The 24,180-nt window shown below is 38.5% G+C and overlaps 1 protein-coding gene across 1 annotated transcript in view; it reads right to left on the bottom strand.

Annotated features, from left to right (window-relative positions):
* PTPN13 (protein tyrosine phosphatase non-receptor type 13) overlaps positions 1–24,180 on the bottom strand; it is a gene marked incomplete at its 5' end in the record, with an annotated part of 123,045 nt that overhangs the window by 70,872 nt on the left and 27,993 nt on the right. The window contains 5 exons of the mRNA XM_081332275.1: positions 230–404; positions 1,550–1,624; positions 3,882–4,101; positions 14,408–14,510; positions 17,687–17,782. Coding sequence (XP_081188401.1) covers positions 230–404; positions 1,550–1,624; positions 3,882–4,101; positions 14,408–14,510; positions 17,687–17,782 — 669 coding nt within the window. The remainder of the gene's footprint in view (positions 1–229; positions 405–1,549; positions 1,625–3,881; positions 4,102–14,407; positions 14,511–17,686; positions 17,783–24,180) is intronic.

Here is a 24,180-nt window from a genome sequence, read left to right as displayed (position 1 = left end):
AAAAAATTCTCCTTTCTCTAAAAACCTGTTTCAATTCAAACCAGTTGCCTCTATTATGGGAAACAAATCTAGAGAGAAAGATGAATTTGCGTATCTCTGTCATAAAGGGTAGTCTGGTCCCAGGAAAACATAGAATTTATTCTTGTGGTCAGTCATGACTCATCATGTATGTAAGTTACCCTTTGGTATCAAATGAAAAAAATCCAGATAAATGCAATATTTCTCTCACCTTTTAAAGTAGCTAATCCAAACAAGTGATGCTCCATTAAACCAATGTGGGCAACTACCATATCAAATACATCTTTGCATAGGGTCTTAGTATCACAAGTCAGTTCTAATCTTTGGCCGCTTAAAAGCATGATGTTGACTTTCCGGCGACTGTCTTCATTCTTCCCTTTCTTGTTCTGATTTTCAAACAAACAAAAAGAAGGCTATCCACAATGATACAAAACTGCATACAAAGGACCCTAAATTGTCAAATGCATCCTTTAAAAAATATATCCACCTTTCTAATATGACAGAGGAAATGGAAAGTGAAGGGAATGTTGATTTTATTTTTTGAAAATAAAATTACAGAGGAATATAATACTGCAATGTGGAACTCATATCAGCTAGGACTATATGCAGTTTTGCTTGCCACATTCCTTTTTTAAATATATGCAGGAGGATATGACCAAGGCACTTGTCAGCCACTCAAATACTAAGTGTATAACTATCAGTTCTCTATTTCCGTTACCTCTGGTGTCAGAAAACATCATTTATAAAAATGTACCACATTGCTACTGCTAAGACAGAATATGTGATGAAAGGGAAGCAGTAACTATATAAGTCATCCGCATTATGGAAACACCGTTAAGAGTTTCCAAATTCCATTAATTTCAAAGTACTAAAAACGATGTAAAAACAAGCTAGTTATGTTGGAGCGACATAGACCCAAACTTTAGAAGTTGTAAAAAAAAATGCATTAGAGTATTCCCAAGACTATATGCTAATAGAATATCTAATATTCTATTACAAGGGGAGAGCTCCCATTTTAAAAAAACTAACAAAACCTCCTTGCATTGCTAACAATGTCAAAGAAAACAATCTACTCAAAGAGGAAAATTCCAACACCGGGAATGAAGGATCAGTTATGTAGCCAGAAGTGAAACAAAAGGTTGTAACCCAGCACAAAATTATAGCATCCTAATGAAGTAAACTGCAGAACAGTTTCATGGAATAAAAATAATTTAATTAAACCGAGAAAGAAAGGGAAGGGGAGGGGAGGGCAGAGGAGGGGAGGGGAAGAAAGGGAATTATCTGAATTGGACAATATGAAAGACAAAGCAAAGTCTCTTCCCAATCTCTAGAGGTGGCATTGAAAGCTCATGATGACTGTCACACAACTTACCAGATAAATATTGCACTTGGCTGATTATCTTTAAAAAGGGGCAAAGAATCCACTAAGAGAAATCAAGCAAATTAAGAGTATAGGAAGGATTTTATAGGAGATACCGTACAATCAGATCACTGCTTCTTACTGATGGTACCTTTCCAACAAAGGTCTTACCAGAATTGATTTTGGCAGGTCCAAGCAGGTAAAGGGTTCAATGGTCATTTTTATAAACTCAGGACCAAAGAAATTCTGCAAATTAGAGAAACTCATTTTAGCATTCATGCGATCAAAAACTGAGAAGCAATTGAAGACTTGATGGGAATAATGCTCATAGTTATTACAGAGGGGAATTACGGACTGAAAATAGCTCTTCCAAATGAAGTTTATTTTATTTATTTTAATTTTATTTTTATTCCATTTATATCCCGCCCTTCTCTGAAGACTCAGGGCGGCTTTACAAACTTAGCAGTAGCCTTCATTCTATGTATCTGCCTGCTTATTAGGGCTTTCACACACACCCCAAGCGGCATTATTACAAAGTCAGCTTAATTGCCCCCAACAATCTGGGTCCTCATTTTACCTACCTCGGAAGGATGGAAGGCTGAGTCAACCTTTAGTGCACATAACAAAACCACTCATTTCTAAGACTCCATTAGGTAAACATTCTGTACATTAAACAAATAAGTGTTGCTTGTCTAATTGTCTAAGAGCCTTGGTGGAGCAGTGGGCTAATGCCTCCTTAAGTAACACCAGCTGCCTGCAATTAGTGCAGGTTCGCATCCCACCAGGCTCAAGGTTGACTCAGCCTTCCATCCTTCCAAGGTAGGTAAAATGAGGACCCAGATTGTTGGGGGCAATTAAGCTGACTTTGTAATAATGCCGCTTGGGGTGTGTGTGAAAGCCCTAACAAGCAGGCATATACATAGAATGAAGGCTACTGCTAAGCTTGTAAGCCGCCCTGAGTCTTCAGAGAAGGGCGGGATATAAATGGAATTAAAATAAAATAAATAAAAATAAATAATTAAATAATTGCCTTATGAAACCTGTTGCTTTCCAGATCAGTTGGGAAAATTACGATTCCTCTAGAAATTCCCATCCTAAGAATTTATCTTGGAATTCTGGAAACTGTAATCCCAACCCAAGGCATAAGGATGAGGAAATATAGAAGTAGCAATAGTCACTCAAGCAGCCATCTTCCGTCATGACATGGAAGGATGGACTCATATTTTCCTTCCTGTACATTTCTTGATGAAAGCCAGTAAGACAAATGAATGGTGTTCCCAAGACATGATGGTATACTAGGAAAATTTCTCCCTGCCGTGAAAACTTGATACACACATAAAACTGTAACTGAATTTTAGAATATCAATTAGAATATTAATACTAAATAGTGAATTAGAATAATAGAATAATGTTTAGAATATTTAATTAAAATAGAATTTAATCAGAATTAGAACATTCTAATTAGATCATTAAATCACCTTTTTTTAAAAAAACACACACATGTCTTTCTAAAACATATGCAGTGTTAAAGGAGCAATCTAACTGCATTATGGGTGATTTGAAAAAGGTCAACAGCAGCAGCAGGAAACATTCCAGGATACTTTTGAGTCATTAGTTTCCTATTTGTCATGATGTTGTGTCAAATCTAGACACTATAGATTGGGTACACTTGCTTAAACCATCTCTGCTACTGTTGGGGCATGTAGTAAGAATCTCAAGAATCTCCATAGGGATAACATTTTCTAAGACAGAATGGCTTTTATAGCCTATCAGGACATCAAGTATGAAATAAGTAAATAAAAATCATACACACAGAGAGAGAGAGAGAGAGAGAGAGAGACCGTATGAACACATTTTATTCCAAACACGGACAAAAAATATATATACGCTAACACCAGAACAGATCGAAATATTGTTAAAAATGACTATCAACCATTATAAAGAATTAATTTGTATTCATCCAAGTGTATTTTTATTTTATTTTTTTATTTTAATCCCATTTATATCCCGCCCTTCTCCGAAGACTCAGGGCGGCTTACAATCTAAGAAGCACAAATCAATGTGCTTAGCAATAGCCTTCATCCTATGTATATGCCTGCTTATTAGGGCTTTCGCGCCCCCCCCCAAGCGGCATTATTACAAAGTCAGCTTATTGCCCCCAACAATCTGGGTCCTCACTTTACCTACCTCGGAAGGATGGAAGGCTGAGTCAACCTATTGGTCAACCACTAAAAAGAAGAGTTCGCAACTGATGACTCGCCACTGTTTCTAGCCATTGTTTGAAGCTTCTGGGGTTGTCCAAAATTGGGCCACTGAAATTTGTCAATCAATGGCTAAAAGAAAAACATTACTAGGGAGGGAGGGAAGAAGGAAGGAAGGAAGGAAGGAAGGAAGGAAGGAAGGAAGGAAGGAAGGAAGGAAGATGTGTTAACCCCTCCACTCTGCTTAGCACACTGCTTTTTTAAAAGATGCAATCCTTGGCCCATCACTGTCTTAACATTACCCTTAGCTTCCTTTGTGTCATAGCTGTTTCCAAAGCAATTTCTCTTAGTGGATCCTTGGTCATATCAAGCACATTCGGCCGCACTATGTCTCCAGGATAGAGGCTGAGCCGAGACTGCCGGAGAGCCATTTTAGCTTGCAGTTGCATCATCTCCTCCTCCTGGCGCTTCAACATTACTTCTTGGCTCAATAGGTTGTCTTCAGGAGTTGCTTCATACTGCCTGTTGGTGAAAAGGAAAGTGGAGAAAAAATCTTATTGCCACTATGGTTCTGTAGGAGACTTTAATAGAAAACCCAGCTTATAGACATAGGTTCACAAAACTGTGGAGTTGAATGAGACCATGAAGGAGGAGGAGGAGGAGGAGGAGGAGGAGGAGATAGATAGATAGATAGATAGATAGATAGATAGATAGATAGATAGATAGATAGATAGATAGATAAGGAGGACAGGCTTCTACTCTGTGTCTATAAGCTAATTATTACATGGAAGTTCCTTCGATTTAAATGTGAAATCTTAACTTCTAAGAATCTCAAAAGCCTTTCTTTACTTGACTAAGATTTTTAGGTCAGCCTAAAAATGCAACTGAACCCTTGAATTTCTTGGTTTGCTTTCTTAAATCAGGACACAGGAATTACTTATTAACTTGGTGCTGGCATGATTATCACTCAGCTGGAAAATGAGTATACACAGAAGGAATATTTGTCTCTTGTACCTACTGAAGCGTTGTTGCATATACTGTTACTACCAAGGTTAAGGAATAAATTAGGTAATGCAGAATAAAAAGTAAAAGTATAGAGGCAAAATATCCGAATGGCAAGGTACAAATTTAACCTACAGAATGAAATATCCCAGAGAACCATCACTTTAGGGACAGAAATATTTTAAGCAGAAGATTCTTTAGCACATTGCCATTAACCAAAGTTTACCTTATACAATATCCTTTATTTCTTACATTATTTTCCCCCCACACACACACACAGACTAGTAGTATAACTATTTGTATTGTGGGCAAGCAAACAGTTAGACTAAGCATCTTCATTGTCTCTACTTATGTTACAAGACTCTACCCAGACTACTTGTCTTTTCTTGGTAAGGCTCCATGGATCTTGGGGAGGTAAAACCTATGCCACTTGTGGCTGCACAAGCTGGGCCCAGATTTGACCCCTCATTCCAGCCTAGGTGGCAGTGTCCCAACAATTTGGTGGGCAAATGATAAGATGAGGAGAGGTGTGATGAGATAAAATAAGACAAGAAAAGATAAAGCTTTATTGTCATTTTTACTGGCACACATTAAAAATGAAATTCTGTTGCCTGCTCTCAAAAATAAAGTGTTTGTGTGTGTGTGTATACACATACATATACATACATACCCATACACACTTACATAACACAGATATACACATGCTATACACACATACACACAAACATATATATATATATATCATTGTCCAAATAATAATAATAATAGACAAAAGAAGTCTGGATAGTGGACATTGCAAAACCTGAAGACAGCAGAATAGAAGAAAAAGAACTGAAAAAAAATCACAAAATACAAAGATCTCCAAATAGAAGTAGAACAACTGTGGCAATAGAAAACAAAGCTAGTATGAACAGTAATAGGCATATTGGATACAATCCCAAAACAACTGAAGCACTACTTGAACACCACCGGCATCGACAAAATCAGTCAATTGCAAAAGGCAACTTTACTTAGAACATCTTACATCCTGCAATGATACTTTATTAAATATCAGCATATGCCCTATCTCTATCAGGGAAGGACTGATAGGTGGATAACAATGCCAAATCCAGTCTAAACATCTGGCTGACTGTATGACCAACCATAATAATAATTCATACTAATTGGATCTGCACGTATGTTATGCCAATACATTACAACATCCTAAGAGAAAGGAAGAACTCAATGTTTTTGAAGCCCAACACCAGCTAAAGACTGGGCAGTTGTGATTTCAGATGTTTGCATATAGAATAAAAGAGAAACAACTGGAGAAAAACCAAAAGCACCGCAAATAGAAGTAGAACAACTGGCAAAGAAGGCAAAGATAGTACCAATAGTAGCAGGGACCTTCGGTGCAATCTCGAAAAATCTGGAGCACCATTTGAACGCCATCAGCATTAACAAAATCATCACAAATCAATTGGAAAAAGCAGTTTTACTTGGAACAGCTTATATTCTGCAGACCATACCTTTAACACCATCAAACAACATCTGCCTATTTAGGTCCTTAGGAAGGACTCCTCAATAGGTGTGGAAAAACATCTGGCTGACAGTGCAGTGAACCACAGTACTAAAAAATATCATATTTTAAAAAATCAACCACTCAGTCATATAACTTTTCTCTGTTGCAGAAAAAAAATCTTTGCATGTTCAGATTTTGCAACTTTACAGACACGCTAAAATCCAGAGTTCAGCCTTTTAACCTGGCAGGTTAAATAAAGGAGTGGCATGTGAAGCTACAATGGTTAAGATCCTGTTTCCTCCGATTTGTAGAAAAAGGGAGGATATTGGACTGAAAAGGTAACATGCCCCTCTAGTCACAGCCCAAAAAGGCTCGGTAATCATTTTATACCATGTTTTTTTACCCAAATTTTGCCCTCAGTTCATCGCATTTGAGGCAATTTAAGATCTTCCTTAGGTTTTAAAGTTGTGTTTCTCCTCTCCTCCCGACAGGGTTTTAGCTGTGGACATGATCTATCTTTGCTTTACTTGTGATGTGGTTGATGATGAAGTCAAAGGCTGAGATTCGGTACCGCTCCATGGTTATTTTGGCTTTGGCTGCAGGAGTTTCCACAGAGGCTTTTGACAGTGTAATGACTGACCAAGTGCTTGTCAGGTCTTACACGGCCTCCTTATGGATGTAGATTTAACGCTCTTCTGGAATAGTGCTAAGCCAGTATTCCAAATATGGATTTTGTGTTCTTTTGGAAAAAAACAAAACTAAACTTCTGCTTGGGGGTAAAAAAGAATTGGTTGTAGAGAAAGCGCTAGCTCTGTGCTTCAAGAAGGATTTAAACTGAGAAACGTTCTGCCAGCTATATATTGCTAGTTCTGCCATCGGTGAGTACAATACAGGTAGTCCTCAACTTACAACCATAATTGAGACCAAAATCTATGTTGCTAAGTGAGTGCTTTCCCCCTTTGTTGTCCTACTATCTGGAGAATTTGGGAGGATCTCTTTTGAGACCCTTCTCCATGGCAATTGTTTTATATAGACTTAAGATATCTCTTGTCCAACCACTGCCTTGGCTACAGACCTTCCTCCCGCTCCCAATTTATTCTCATATCCCATTACACTAAGGCAGAATAGAGCTTGCCTGTTTGCATTTTAGAGTGGCCCAGACTGAGGGGTTTTAATTTAATTTAATTTAATTGGGTTTTAGTTTAACTTCAGGGACTGTAATTTAATCAATAGTTTTAATTGATTTTAATTTTGTACACTATGTATCTTAATTTTCCCTGTAAACTGCCCTGAGTCCTACAGGAATAGGGCGGTATATAAATTTAAATAATAAATAAATAAATACTTGAAAAAAACTTATTACATTAATATAGCCACATGGATTACCCACGTCAGTCAAGCAAGCTAAATAAATAAATATTTTTAAAAAATTCCACCATGTTTTGTACCCTGTTAGCTATATTCAATAATATATCTAAGTTGAATAATATATAGATGGACACAGATGCCTTGTTAAGAAAAGAGGCACAATTTAACATGAAAAATGACTGTAATAAAGCTTTTATATCATAGTTAGATCTCTACATTTTTATCTTCCTTCCAGTTTAACTTGGTTCTTTTCTTCTTCTTTTTCAGAAAACTTGCTTAAAAAAAACCTATAGCGAGCCAAGGGATTATATCTAATATTTTATGTATACATGTATAACTAATCCTTCCATTTCACAAACGGCCTGAGAAATTTTGAGCCTGAAACGAACAAAATATTATAATACGTATTTGTACGAATTACATGTAATGCTGAAGGCATGCCTGAATAAGCTAAATTTAAAAAGAAAATATATTCCTTGAGTATCATTTTTTTTCATGAATTTGCAAGCGGCTAACAGCTGGGGAATATATTCCACATGATTCCAAATTAATTTGTTTGGTTTCGTTCACCACCAACCCTTCCCGCATTACTTGAGCCAGCCGTGTGCTGCAGCTGCCAAAAAAGCCAACACAGTGCTAGGCTGCATTAACAGAGGGATAGAATCAAGATCGTGTGAAGTACTAATACCACTTTACAATGCCTTGGTAAGGCCACACCTGGAATACTAAATCCAGTTTTGGTCGCCACAATGAAAAAAAGATGTTGAGACTCTAGAAGGAGTACAGAGAAGAGCAACAAAGATGATCAGGGGACCAGAGGGTAAAACATATAGGGAACGGTTGCTGGAATTGGGTATGTGTAGTTTAATGAAGAGAAGGGTGAGGGGTGACATGATAGCAGCCTTGGTGGAGCAGTGGGCTAATGCCTCCTTAAGTAACACCAGCTGCCTGCAATTAGTGCAGGTTCGCATTCCACCAGGCTCAAGGTTGACTCAGCCTTCCATCCTTCCGAGGTAGGTAAAATGAGGACCCAGATTGTTGGGGGCAATTAAGCTGACTTTGTAATAATGCCGCTTGGGGTGTGTGTGAAAGCCCTAATAAGCAGGCATATACATAGAATGAAGGCTACAGCTAAGCTTGTAAGCCGCCCTGAGTCTTCGGAGAAGGGCGGGATATAAATGGAATTAAAAAAATATATATCTCAGGGGCCGCCACAAAGAAGAGGGAGCCAAGCTATTCTCCAAAGCACCTGAAAGCAGGACAAGAAGCAATGGATGGAAACTAAGGAGAAACTTCCTGACAGTTAGAACAATTAATCAGTGGAACAACCTGCCTCCAGAAGTGGTGAATGCTCCAACACTGGAAGTTTTTAAGAAGAGACTGGACAGCCACTTGTCTGAAATGGTATAGGGTTTCCTGCCTGAGCAGGGGGTTGGACTAGATGACCTCCAAGGTCCCTTCCAACTACTTCTTCTTCTTCTTCTTCTTCTTCTTCTTCTTCTTCTTCTTCTTCTTCTTCTTCTTCTTCTTCTTCTTCTTCTTCTTCTTCTTCTTCTTCTTCTTCTTCTTATTATTATTATTATTATTATTATTATTATTATTATTATTATTATTATTATTATTATTATTATTATATTTTTCCAATATGGCTTGTAGAGCTTTTCGCCCAGCGGCCTTTACAAGATTATTAAACCAGTTGAGGCCAAGGGCTACGGGGAATATTATGGTGACTAAGACTCGAACATTAGCATTTCTGATTAGCTGATTTTATCTCAGAATATCGTAAACCGGAGAAATAACCTTCTGATTTTTCAAGGTGTGACAGAAGGAGTATAAGCCATCTGCTGCAGTCATCTTGAAGCTGAATGGCAAAGAAATGATTAAGAACTGGAGAAAAGGTTGCAGCCAATATGTCAGTTTCCTGTGGGTGGATAAAGGGTGGGGAGATTTATAACAGAAGGTGCAGCATGTTAAGGGGGGAAAAATACACCCCTGCAGTCTTCTTTGCTTAAAGCTATTTCGGTTGGCACTGAGATTTCAACAATTTGAAATTTACCACACTGATAATACGCCTGTTTTTTTTTTTTACACACCGCAACCCCCACCCCACCATACAGTTTCTCTAAAAGGAGTCACAAGGCTGGAAGACAAACGAGGGTGTTTTTCCCCCCCCCACACCCATCTCTGTCTGTTTGGTTCTTTCTGTTTTATTTGGATGTACCAATCAAGGACAAACTCTCTTTAGGAGTTCAAAAGCTTATTGCAGCAACTTAGAATTGAAAGGAACTTTTAATGCTGGTTGATTTGGCCTTAATCTTGAGGAGAATGTTTAAAAGATGATTTTGCTTATTTGAAACCAGAGGTCCCCAACCTTTGGGGTACCAGAGACCGATTCTGTGGAGAAAGGTTTGTCCACCGGCCAGAGAGTGCGTGGTTTTGTGTGCTGACTGCATTCCACGGATGGGGCTTTGCTTGTTTGTGTGGACCGGTTGCTGGCATGCCGTGGCCTGGTACCGGTTCACGGACCGGGGGTTGGGACCCCTGTTTTAAACCATTTGTTTAGCAACCTTTTGAAGTTTCAATGGCACTGAAAAAGTGACTTACAGCCAGACCTCAGACTTACAACTATAACAGGATCATACGATCAAAATTTGGGCAGTTGGCAACCGGCATGAATTTATAATGGCTGCGGGGTTCTGGGGTCATGTGATTCCTAACTGAGACCTTCTCAGCAGCTTCCAACAATCCGTGTCAATGAGGGAAGGCAAATTTGCTTAGTGACCGTCTAATTCTCTGAACCACCACTGGGGAAAATGGTTGAAAAATTGATTCACTGAAGCCTTGCTTAGCTTAGCAAATGGCAATTCTGGCCCCAAATGTAAGTTTGAAAACTATCTGCAATTATCTGTACATTTGGAGGGGATGCAGAGGTGGAACTTGCGTTTCTAAAGCAAACAATCCAGACAGACAAGACAAAACAGAACCTTTGGACACATTACGTGGCCCATCAAGTCCCTGAAGAATGCTATATAGTTGATTTTTATAGAATTGGGAGCCGAATGTGGTTGCTATCACTCTTTAACCTTCTTTGCCAATCCAGAAGGCTAGTTGGACAGAAACAGTGCTTGTCTCCTGTTCCGTCCATTCTTAATAGGACTATATATTCAACAAAGGTTCTTGTTACAAGAGTGCAGTTGCCTTGTCCCAGAGGATAGACCAGGGGTAGGCAACCTTGGCTCTTATATCACTCGTGGACTTCAACTCCCAGAATTCCCATGCTGGCTCAGGAATTCTGGGAGTTGGAAGTCCACGAGTCATAAAAGAGCCATGGTTGCTTACCCCTGGGATAGACAATATTTTTGAAGTGGGAAGAGACAATTTACTTGGAAAGCAATAAATTAGTATGTTTTTAAAGGAGTTGTTGTTGCACTTCTTCCTTTTTTTTTGAAGACGCATTTATCCTCGTGGTACAAAAAGTCACTACTCAAATGTTTCTGTAAAAAGTGCCTTCTGAAGGATATATGCTCACTGGCACGCCTTCCCTGGCTGTGCAAACCCAATGAAGAATATCTAACATCTTTTCAGCAATGATATCTATGTCACATGGAGATAATCGTTGACTCTGACTTCTCTCTTGGTAGCATGTTTGCAATGTTCTCTCTGCCTCTTCAGTAGCCCTCTCTAGGGCTGAGAAGAAGCAAGAAAGAGAACATAAATTCTACTCTGCTGCCCACTGAGGGAGCAAAAAAACCAACGCAACAACTAGCATACATCTTCTCCTCTGTCCTTGCTGACAACCTTCCTATGTTGTTTTTGCAGGACCATGCAGAGGCCCTCTTCCAAGTCTCTGAAAGCATGGGGAAGAGGTGGAAAGATGATGCAGGCCCATAACTCCAGGACAAACAGAATGTGGAAATCATAGGGTGAAAGAGGAAGTAGGAACTTTGACCAATGTAGGGTAGTCAGCAATTTACAACAGATCATTTAGCGGTTACAACATCACTGAAAAAACTGACATGATCATTTTTCATACTTATGACAGTTGCAGCTTCCCCGTGGTCACATGATCGAAATCCAGACAGCTGGCAACTGACTCACATGTTCCTGGATCATACGACACTATAGGATTCCTGCAAGTCTTCATAAAATAAGCCAGTTAAATTTCCAGTTCAGCATTTATAATGGCTGCAATATCCCAGGGGATCCTATGTGATCACCTTGTACAACTTTCTGACCAGTAAAGTCAAAAGGGAAGCCAGATTCACTTAACAACCATGTTTACTAACTTGACAACTGCAATGATTCGTTTAACCACTGTGGCAAGAAAGATTGTAAAATGGGGCAAGACTCATTTAACTGATGTCTCGCTTAGCGACAAATAAATTTTGGGCTCAATTGTGGTCATGAGCTAAGGATTACCTGTGCAAACTTTCTGTCCCACAGCTCCACAGGCATTGCAGCAAAACTGTCTTTATGGTGTTTCCTTAAGAGCGTTAGCTGAACTGGAAGTTAACTAGCTCATTTTATGAAGACTTGCATGAATCCTATAGTGTCACATGATCCAGGAACACGGTACAACATTCAGATTGGAACGGTCTTCTTTGCAGAGGGCCTTAGAAATAGACCCTCATTATAGAAGCGCCTTAGCAAAGGATGTAAATAGCATTAGGTACTCAAAAAAAAATGTTAGGAACACATGACATGCAACACTGAGAGTACATTCATAATTAGGATCTTACTTTTGTTTAGACTTGGCTCAGAACCCAAGTTGCCAACACAAGGTTCAAATGCAAAGACAGCCCTGGCAGCAGAAGTCTGGCATCACTGCAGATTTGAAGAGAAGCTCACCATGAGCTCAGTGAATAAGCTGTGACAGAGCAATTATCACAGGTTGTTCCTAGCTTCCCTCTAACATTTGAGACAGGTGATCCATGCCCACTGTGGATGCCCTCCACATTCCAGAGATGTATTTTATTTCTGTATCTGGCAAAGCCACTCATTGTAGGGGCTGAGAGGAAGTGGGCTGAATAAATGTTCTTTATTCTGCTGTAGACAAATCCTTGCACACCCACACAGTTCTTAGGGAATGAGTCACAAAGATTTCTGCCTTAGTCTCTACCTCAAAGTGGTGGAACCATGAGCATTTCAAGTCTGAGCAAAGCCAAAGCATGGGGGATATCAAGACACATTTCTTAACTGTGAAAATAGTTGGGCAGCATAGTACATTTGTCTGTGAAATGGTAGCACCTTCTGCCTGGAAATTCATATCTTTCTGGGGCAGGCTAGAGACCAAACTAGTACTGTAAATTATAGACTATTATCAGTTGAGTATATTTCTTTGCTGTACATATATTCTATCTTTCTTCCAGCAGCTTACAGCAACACAGAGGTAGTTCTCAACTTACAACCATTATTTTAGTGACTGTTCGAAGTTACGATGGCACTAAAAAAAGTGACTTATGACCGTTTTTCATATTTATCACTGTTGCAGCATCCCCATGGTCATGGGATCAAATTTTGGACACTTGGCAACTGGTTCGAATTTATGACAGTTACAATGTCCCAGAGTCATGTGACCTTTGGGCAAGCCAACTCAACGGAGAAGCCAGAATTCACTGAATAACTATGTGACTAATGTAACAACTGCTGTGATTCATTTAACAACTGTGGCAAGAAACATCATAAAATGGAGCAGAATGCACTTAACTGTCTTGCTTAGCAACATAAATTTTGGGTTCAATTATGGTCATAAGCTGAGGACTGCCTGTACACAGCAAAGCTGTGGGGCAAGTTGGGATGAGAGATTGACTTACCCAGACACCTACTGAGCTTTTGTGGCTGTGATGTAAGGAAGGCCTACGTATGTCAGGACCAGAACGGAGACAGCAAGACAGTTAAGCAAGAAACAAGGCCATTACATATGAGATTATTAAGTCCACAGGAGTGGGGAAAAGTATGAGAATGAGTTAGAAGAACTTTGCCTTATTATTACTAGGGATACATTGTGCAGGATAATTGTTTTGATGTTCTTGTTTCCTGAGTTTGCAAGCCTTGCAGGAGATGATGGTGATTGGGGATGGACTTGAACTGGCATCTCTTAATTCTAGTCCAATCGCATTCTGGCGCCTGCTTTTTCTTCTTTCTCTTTAGTGCCCAAAGCAAACTATTTGCATCTCTCTCATAGGCAATAACATATAACAGGGGTGTCAAACTGCTGGCCCGCGGACTGGTTTCATCATACCGAAGCCACGCCCACCCCACTGCCGGCAATGCAAAAAGAGTTGCGATACGTCGCGACACATCACGTGACGAGTTTGACACCTGTGACATATAATGTATTTTCAATTAAAGACTGGATAGGAAGAAGCATTGAAAGTTCTACGTTACAGAAACTGCATAATAGAAAAGGCTGGGTCCTTCTGCTTGCTCTCTGTTCTATAACAAGCAAAATCTGAAATCAGTCTTAAATATTAGGAATGCAAACTGGACTTGCTTGAAGCCTATATGGATACCCCTCATGACTCTTATCCGATGACTGTATAGAAATCTGCCTTACATTAAATTAAGTCATTGATGCATCAATGCCATTCACACTGCCCATTAGTATTTTCCCTTGGATTCATAAGAGGGTCACCTAGTTGGGTATACTAGGAATTGAAACAAGAATTTGCTAACATTTGTGCATTGTGGCGGAAGGGAGAGTTTTCAGAATTGGCTTCAGCTGGAGTTGAAAAAATTGGGATGATTAGCTAGAGAAAGTGAGTGATATGCACGACTTGACTGGCTTAAATCCACCTTGTTTTGAGAGGGGATCATCTTTCTTTTGGATAAATATCTAAGTAGCTTTTTTAAAGCGTTTGGTTATTTATACAAAGGCATTCAATTATGAACCATACCTGTAGTTCTGGAGAGGAACTGTTAACATTTTAACTGTTGAGTTTTTTTTCCTTTTTTTACCTTGATCTTTGTCCTTGTTTTTGACCTGATGAAGAGGTATCATCTATTCTTAAGGAGGAACCACTGGATCCATCTTTTAGAGCTTCATACCTCCTCACTGGCACTTGAAGAAGAAACAAGAAAATTCATCATTTAAGGCTGGATGAAGATGTTTTATTGGCACATAAAATATTCGTGAAATAATATTTGATTAAAAAAAAAGTTGCTTCTGAAAGGCCCACACACATTGTTGTGTCCACAGTGGCAAGATCAAAAAATATCTGGTGGCCCTCAATGTTTCTTAGAAATGTTCCATCTTTTTCCATAGAAACAGAAGCTTTATTAACCAAGTAACACTGAACTATGCGCTAACTGCACTTCCAGATGGGGCACTTTTTATCTCAAGAAACAACAACAATAACAAAAAAATGTCTATGGAGATTCTCAGTCACCCAGGTCATAGTTATCCCAAAGATGCTTTTTTCACGAGGCATCTGGACTTTCTTGTTTTTTCTTTGAAGACATTTCGCTTCTCATCCAAGAAGCTTCTTCAGCTCTTTCCATTCCCTACCATCCAGTCAGAGCTGAAGAAGCTTCTCGGATGAGAAGCGAAATGTCTTCAAAGAAAAACAAGAAAGTCCAGTTGCCTCATGAAAAAAACATCTCTGGGGAAAAAAAACATTCTAGGCAAAGAGTAATAAGGAAACAGAGTTCAATCTTTTGAGAATCTCTGCAGCACATTTACAAGAATTTTGACCAATAATAGCTATAGTACCCAGTAGAGATTGGTAACATTGCACTCAAGCCCATCAAAATACCCATGGATATCTTTTTTGGCACCAACAACTTTTGCGTTTTTGTAATTTTTATTTTATTCCATTTCTTTTAATTAAACGGAAAGATAGGGAAATGGTCATGGTTCAAAAGGCCAGCTTCCAGAATCAATGAATATTCTGGGGATACATACTATAGAATGTATAGATATTCTTAGAAAACAAAATAGTTGTGTTGTGTACTGGGTTCTTTGTTGCAAGCAGGAGACGGGGCGAGAGAGTTCAGGCAGGAACATGCTTTATTGAATGCAGGAACTGAACTGTTAACCAAGGCTTCTACGCAGCTATTTATACTGCTGGCCACTAGGCGGCGGCCAATAGGTTTGAAGGAGCCTATTTCCACCCTAGAGCTAACCAATGGTGATCCTGGAAACTGCTTGTCTGATGAGCCAGCAATCATTACCCATCTCCCTAATTAAGCAATTTCAAACAGCAATCAAGACACATGGTACAGTTCAAGTAAACACAGGCCCAATACATTACAGTTGCACCCAACCTTTCATTTGAAGGGATATCTATCTATTCAACATGGACAAAAGAAAGTGATAACAGAAAGCATCCTAATTGCAGGAGATGGCAACAGAGGGCAATTTCACCATTCTGTCCTCTAATACAGTGTTTCTTTTCAGCATGCTGGCTGGGAATTCTGAGAGTCGAAGTTCACACAACCTTAAAGTTGCTAAGATTAAGACACAGTGCTCTAGTAGATGGGAATTTTGTAACTGGTGATGCTCATGATTCTACCTGTAGCCTCAGTAATCCATGATCTAACCTTCAATACAATTGTGGTGGGTCTTATTACAGGTGGGGATGAGACAGCATATAGGGCGGAGGTACAAAAACTATCCATATGGTGTAGTAACAACAACTTGCACCTAAACATCGGCAAGACGAAAGAGATGGTGTTAGACTTCCGGAGAAAAAAGGAGGAACCTGCCCCACTTTACATTGGGGAGGACTGTGTAGAGAGAGTTTCCTCCTTTAAATTTCTGGGAGTCTACCTCTGTGAAGATCTGACCTGGAAAGTTAACACAACCCAGGTGGCTAGAAAGGCCCAACAGAGGCTTCACTTTCTTAGGATCTTGCGGAAGAACAGGGTAGAACAACAGCTAATGACCCTCTTTTACTGGTCTACCATAGAGAGCGTCCTCTCGTATGGTATTGTGGTTTGGTATGCTGGTCTGACAGCCGCGGATAGGAAAGTATTACAGAGGGTAGTGAGCACAGCACAAGACATTGTGGGCTGTTCCCTGACACCACTGGATGACATCGCCGGGGCTCGTTGCCTTGGAAGAGTGAGGAAGATTCTCAGGGATGACTCACACCCTGGACGGTATCTCTTTACTCTCCTACCATCCGGTAGGAGATATAGGAATATAGCCAGCCATACCAACAGGCTGAAAAATAGCTTTTATCCGTGGGCTGTTAGGCTTTTAAATGGGACATAATCTTATGCAGAATTGACTTGGGAGGCCGGTGTGTGGTGTAGTTGGTTCACATAGTGTGGTGGGATGGAGGGTTTGTTGTCACTGTGTGTTGGGGGGAGAGAGCACAGGGGGAGGCTCAGCTAATCTCAATGTACACATGTTGTACTTTGACAATAAAGGTTTATTTATTTATTATTATTATTTATTTTATTCAGGATCAGAACAGCAATGCACTCTGCAGGATGCAGCCCTTGAAAGTGACCCACAAGGAGCAGTATGGGCAGAACACAACTGGTCTTCTGTGAAGTGAGGTGGCTACACGACTGAAAGCATTGGACTGTCTGCTTGTGAGATACCAGGTGCAAGTTAAAGTAGTTCACATTTGTCTACATAGTGCTAGAGCCTTAGGATATAAAACATTATCCTCCAGTACATGCAGGTAAGATCACTTGGGAAAGCTTTCTCAATGCCAGCACTTCAGGAGAAAGGTGCCCAGCAACTTCACTTTCATCTCTGCCCAGAGATTTATAGGATACCAGTCAATTTAAGGACCAGATTATATTTTAGATTTCCTGCTGACATATTCTTCTAAATTACACTTGTATTTTTTGTATTTATCATTTTTAAGAATTTTTAATTTTATCCTGATGATTTTAATTAACATTACTTGTACTCCTTTCTTGCAAATTGCTCTGGCCTTGTGCAGAAGAAATGGCAGTATAAAAATAAGATAATAACAATAGAGCCTCACATTTGTTTTATCATTCAGTCCACTGCCAACCCCAGATTCCCAAAATTGCTAAGCATGGCTACCACCCTCCCAAAACTTGAGAAAAACCAAAGAACTATTTTAATTTTTTTTCCTCTGCCTAAGTACAAGTACTATCTATATACATCCATTCTTAAGCAGCAACCATGGAAAACCCACCTTGAGAAATGAAAAAATAAAATAATACCGTCAGCATCACCAATGACAATGGAGCATCATTTCTAGCACAGATAGTCCACCAACTGAAGGCCAATTACCACATAATTCTTACCTTGTCTAAAATCTGTCTCGGAAGAAATGAATGATGGGCCCTCACTGTCAGTGCTGCATACATCACTATGGTAAGATTTATATTTTCGTACGTGCTCTGAAAATAATTATAAAGAAACAGAAGAGAACAAAGTTTATCCAGGGTTCATTGACTTCTTCAGCAATAGGGGTGCATAATTGTTTCCTGGTAGGTAGAGGGTTGCATTGTACATCCCATTATTAGTGTGTTGAAAACTGCTTCTGGATTCCATGGGTTATAATGCACTGTCCAAAATGGAAATATTTCCTAAACCAAAGTGACCTTTTCATAAACAATATCTGCATTTCACTAGATATGTTTTGGATGAAAGATTATCTACTCAAACAAAAAGAAAACTAGGAAGGAATATTGGCCCAAATTGGTATCCTTAACATTATGTTTGTAAGGGCAAATCATAATTTCAATCATTTGCTAAAGTATTGAGTGTCTTTCATGTAAGTTTTTAATATTATTTTTCCTGTAAAAGAATAATTTCTGAGATAGGCTGACTACCTATAAAGTTAGTCAATTTTCAGAATCCTTAGGAACTGACAATGCAAACCTGATTAGAACTAGAATTCTAGGTGCAGAGGTACTTAGAAATACCGGTAAGTAAGTAATGAAAAGACTCTGCAAAAACATTTATCCCTTCTCTCACTTTCTTTGTATAGTAATTTTATTTAAAATTACAATTGAAACAACTAAAAAGAAAAAAAAGGATGTTCAAAAAATAGAAAAAATATAGTAAATAAAAATAAATATATAAAGAAATTATTTTCACCTTCATTGCAACAAGTATAAACAATTTTAGTGGGTTATAAATTTATCTTAAAATACAGCAAATGATTTATTTTTCTCATATTCCATCTCTTATTTATAAACAAACACTTAAAGCCTTGTCATTTCAGTCCTGGTATCAGCAAAAGTACATTAAGGGTGACCAGAGATAATAAAATGTATATTTCAACCTTGATCAAATAAACCAACTTTATATTCCTTCCTTTTACTTCTAACAATCTTGATTTCTATTCCCTTCAAATAATGTCTTAGAACATCATTTCTTTTCAATTTTTTTTCTTCTCACAAAATTCCTCAAAGTTTTAACAAGCCTCTCTTGCAAATCATATACAAAATGTGAATATGAAAATTATCCAGGTCACTTTCTTGTTTTGTTATTTGTATATTAATTATTAAAACATTACCCAGTTTATTTTCTATGTCATTCTTCTAGCAAGTCATTTTTAAAACCATTTTCAATCTTGTCAGGTTAAACTTATTCCTATTCTATAACATCTCTTAAACAGTCTATCTAGCTCTCTTAAAGTTATCCTTCAATATGTCCAAATTAAGTATTATTTAATTCTTCTACTTCTCTTCAATGTCCAATTTTTAAAATCTTATTATGTTACTTTTAAGAATTCAAAACAAAAACATTTTCCCATGGGAGGGATTCTTGTAATTAATTCCAAAATCTCATTTCAAATCCATCTGGATCCTCAGTCCGTTTGTAATTCCCCCCCCAAAAAAGCTCTAATCACTCTTTTCCTTTTTTTAAAAAAGAGAATGTACATTTTTTAAAGCTTGGTTTTCATTTCAACATATGCAAGATAATAAAAACAAAATCTAAATAAAAGAAAACAAGGATTTTCAGTATTCATTTACCCCAGCATAAATCATTAATTCATTTCATGCTTCTTCTTTTTTCCCCCCTCCCCTGCCTAAAAGCACACATTTTGGCAAAATGTCCTGACTAAAGAGATTCCCCCACTACAGATTACAGTGGAAAACAAGATACGTTAAATTGGCATTGTTGACTAGGACTAGGATGCATATCTATTCCTCAAATTATCTGGGTCTTCATGACATTGTATGAAGATTTTCTTCACTTCATGATGACCAGTCATCAAATTACTAAACGGATGGAAAATTTATCGTTCGAGGAAGAGAAAGCGGGCAGAAACCTAGACCTGTTTAGTATTCAGGGCACTGGCAATCCAGGTCTAACGAATGTGAAGGATGGTTCCTTTTGACTGTAATTTGGATGTATTTCTTTTATAGCTAAGATAAATACAGTTTAATGAAGCTTTAAATCATTTGTTTTTTTTACATTCTGGAAGAAGAAAAATGTGTTCATAAAAACATTATTAATGGTGTTATTTTTAAATGTCATAAAGTTATTTAAAATATTATAAAAATCCATTCTAATGGGAAATGTCATATTATAACTGGGCCAAAATCATATAAATTTTCTGACATGTGGAATTAGGAAGGGTTGACCGAGGAAAAAAATGTGCTTCTCTTCTCTCAACCCTAATCCTTCTGAAGCAACAGCCTCCAATCCTGCTAGCTTATTCAGTAAGCAATATACTACATTCCAAGTCTTAAAGTTTTACAGCTGCCCAAACCACATTAAATCAGATCTAATAACCACTGGATTTAATGAGAAAAATGTTGCTTGGTAAGCAATAACTTTTGCATATAGTGTCAGATTTGCTCATCCACAAAACCACAAACGTGTTGTGAAACTGAGAGTTTCTCTTCTAAAATAAAACAGAATTAAAACATTTAAATTATTGGCGAAGAAATGGTTAGCCTAACTAAAATAGTAATAGTTGTTTTTTAATTCCCTGCTGCAGAGACATAATTATAATAATGTTATAAGTTTAACTATGCATTATTTTTATATAGAAAGACAGCAATTACAGATGTAATTGGGCATTGTGAAGCTAGCATGAAAGACTAGGAAGAGGTAATTAGCACAGTAATAACAACTTCAGCATCCTGTTTAGGTAAATCCTGGATCTAGCATCCAATGTGTACCAAATTATTCTCATGATACAAAGCAGATGGTGATTTTAAAGAATTGACTTAACTGTGGGAACATCAAGCACTATCTATAATCCCTGAACAAAGATAGACAATGGAAACAAGCCACACTCATCAAGATTTATTTATGTATTCATTCATCAGAGCATGGGATGGTCAACCTGAGAGGCATGTGGTTGCAGATAAGCATAGAATTTTGGAAGAAAGTCATTGCAGATACCGAGGTTAAGTTAATCAGTGAAAACATGATCAATTCTGAATGTCTTCAGGCTGAATTTAGATTCTGAGGTAGCTCTCTACCTTAGAGAGCCAATCGCAAATGATAACCTTATAGAACAGAAGTATTATAAAAGGTAAAGGTAAAGGTTCCCCGGCACATGCGTGCTAGTCATTTCTGACTCTAGGGGCCGGTGCTCATCTCTGTTTCAAAGCCGAAGAGCCAGTGCTTGTCCGAGGACGTCTCCGTGGTCATGTGGCCGGCATGACTAGACGCCAAAGGCGCACGGAACGCTGTTACCTTCCCACCGTAGTGGTCCCTATTTTTCTACTTGAATTTTTACGTGCTTTCGAACTGCTAGGTTGGCAGAAGCTGGGACGAGTAACAGGTGCTCACTCTGTTACGCGGCACTCGGGATTCGACCTGCTAAACTGCCGACGTTCTGATCGACAAGCTCAGCGTCCTAACCCACTGAGCCACCGCGTCCCTAGAAGTATTATTTATTTATTATTTATTTATTATTGGGACTTATATGCCGCCCTATCTCCCGAAGGACTCAGGGCGGCTAACAACAATAAAATACAATAATACAGAAGTTAAAAGAAAATTAAATCAATGGCCCCTGTAGAATAAATTAAAATTAAAATTAAAATAAGTTAAAAATTAAAGTTAAAAATTAGAAACATAATTAAAATCCCTGTCAGTCCAGGTCAGCCTGATGGAAAAGGAGTGTTTTGAGGCCGCGGTGAAAGGACCGGAGATCTGGGGCCATCCGAAGCTCAGGGTGGAGCTGGTTCCATAGGGCTGGCGCTCCCACAGAGAAGGCCCTCCCCCTGGGGGTCGCCAGCCGACACTGTCTAGCCGACGGTACCCTGAGGAGGCCCTCTCTGTGTGAGCACACTGGGCGATGGGAAGTCGTTCCCAGCAGCAGATGGTCCTGCAAGTATTTTATAGTAATTATAGAACAGGATAATTATTACACTTTTGATTTCCGGCTTTAAGGTGTTGCTTTTTGGTTTGTTAAGTGGCTAATTTGACCAGTATCCAGATTCTTATATCATTCAATCAACCTAGCAGTTTAAAAATGTGCAAATGAGAGTAGACAAATAGGTGCCACTTCAGTGGGAAGGTAACAGTGTTCACTGTGCCTTGGGATATACTCATGCTGACCACGGAAGTGTCTTCGGACAATGCTGGCTCCATTGGTTAAGAAATGGAGATGAGCACTGCCCCTTACGAGTCTGACATGACTGGACAGGGCAAACCTTTACCTCTACCTTTATTCTCTCTCCACCATATTCCCAGGCAGTGCTCCTTAACAAACGTATGAAAGCTCTAAAGGAGGTTTGTACATGTATATCTGGACCCATTTTCACACCCTTGATCAAGTATAGTTCCAGAAAGTAATTGTTATCAATCATTTATTTATTTTATTTTATTTTAATTCCATTTATATCCCGCCCTTCTCCGAAGACTCAGGGCGGCTTACAAGCTATTACATAACCCTGGTGCTGATGTCTTTACAGAACAAATAAGTCAATACGGCAAATACAGTACAGAGAAGAGCAGCAAAGATGATCAGGGGACTGGAGGCTAAAACATACTGTATAAGGAACGGTTGCTGGAATTGGGTATGTCTAGTTCAGGGGTAGGCAACCTCGGGTCTTTTATGACTCATGGACTTCAACTCCCAGAATTCCTGAGTCAGCAAAGCTGACTCAGGAATTCTGGGAGTTGAAGTCCATGAGTCATAAAAGAGCCGAGGTTGCCTATCCCTGGTCTAGTTTAATGAAGAGAAGGATGAGGAGTGACATGATAGAAGTGTTCCAATATCTCAGGGGCTGCCACAAAGAAGAGGCAGTCAAGCTATTCTCCAAAGCACCTGAAGGCAGGACAAGAAGCAACGGATGGAAACTAACCAAAGAGAGAAGCAACCTAGAACTAAGGAGAAACTTCCTGACAGTTAGAACAATTAATCAATGGAACAACCTGCCTCCAGAAGCTGTGAATGCTCCAACACTGGAAGTTTTTATAAAAAGAGATTGGACAGCCATTTGTCTGAAATGATATAGGGTTTCCTGCCTGAGCAGGGGGTTGGACTAGATGACCTCCAAGATCCCTTCCAACTTCTATTATTATTATTATTATTATTATTATTATTATTATTATTATTATTATTATTATTGTTGTTGTTGTTGTTGTTGTTGTTGTTGTTTGTTGTTGTTACTGCATGAATGCGATGTGTGTTTGTGTGTGCATATAAAGACAGAGCAACTCTTATGCTTAGTTTACTAACATAGCAACATAAATTTAATAAATAAAAAAAACTTTTTTGCCTTTTAAAATGCACTCTGAAGTCTTTATAAAGAAAATAACACAAAATAATGCAATGCACAGAGTTCCAGGATGAATGACTGATACTAGCAAAATCATCACCTCCAAGAGTCGAGAGCCAAAACTGACCAGAATTATTCCTTTCCAAATGTCTCAAAATTTAAAGAATAAAAATACTTGGATTTTGTTTCACTTGAACAATTGTGCTTTGGCCTCCATCTGTGAAACAATACAGGCCAATTTTATTTTTATTGGTAGGAATGCTGTAGCAGAAATTATTGTTGGGTTAAGGTTAGGGTTGCTGTTGTTTTAAATAAAGTTTAGGTAGTTGTAAAACTAATTGCACTTTTACTATTAGACCCTGATATCAGAATGACAAGAAATAATTTCATTATTTGGAATTACTATGTGGTAATTTTCACATGGTTAAAAGTATGTGGCCTAATAAAAAAATCTATCCGGGAAATGGCTGGAACTAGGCCCCCTACCCCAAAAAGAACATTTTTAGCCTTTTTTTGTTCTTTGGGCACAAGAATTTTGAGTATTACTTTTATTATAAACAGAACTTGTATTTGATACACAGTACTTGCTTTTCTGACAGTTTCACATATATTCTACAATATACCTACTTACGGTATTTGAGCTTTTGTTTTCTTGGAAAACTATTCTTCATTTCTTTGGTTGAATTATCAGCTGGGGAAAACTGTTATTTTCTGCATTTGAATTTAGATGAAGTTCTACTGAGATTCCAGTGTCAATGTCAAGAGCTAAACTTTTGTTCATGCTAGCCAGGTTTCTGCACACACTCCCCAAGTTATCAAGGCACTAAACACAATGCTTGCAAATGGTCTTTCAACTACATTATATCTAAACCTAGGTATATTTAACTTAAGATTGCTGCAACGTGTAGTAATTCATGGAGGTGGGGACTTGAAATCTCACCATACTGTGTAGACCTTCCTAGTTTGTCTAACAGGAACTGCAATCTGGAAACCTCTGCAGGATCATACTTAAGCTAATTGACAAAGCTGAAAGATTTAAGGAATCATGTATCATAAATTCCAGGGCAAACAGAATATAACAAGTGTGGAAACACCTG

This window comes from Vipera berus (genome assembly GCF_964194415.1).
Source record: "Vipera berus genome assembly, chromosome: 7".
Lineage (NCBI taxonomy): Eukaryota > Metazoa > Chordata > Lepidosauria > Squamata > Viperidae > Vipera > Vipera berus.
This window is presented reverse-complemented; position numbering and strand designations above follow the sequence as displayed.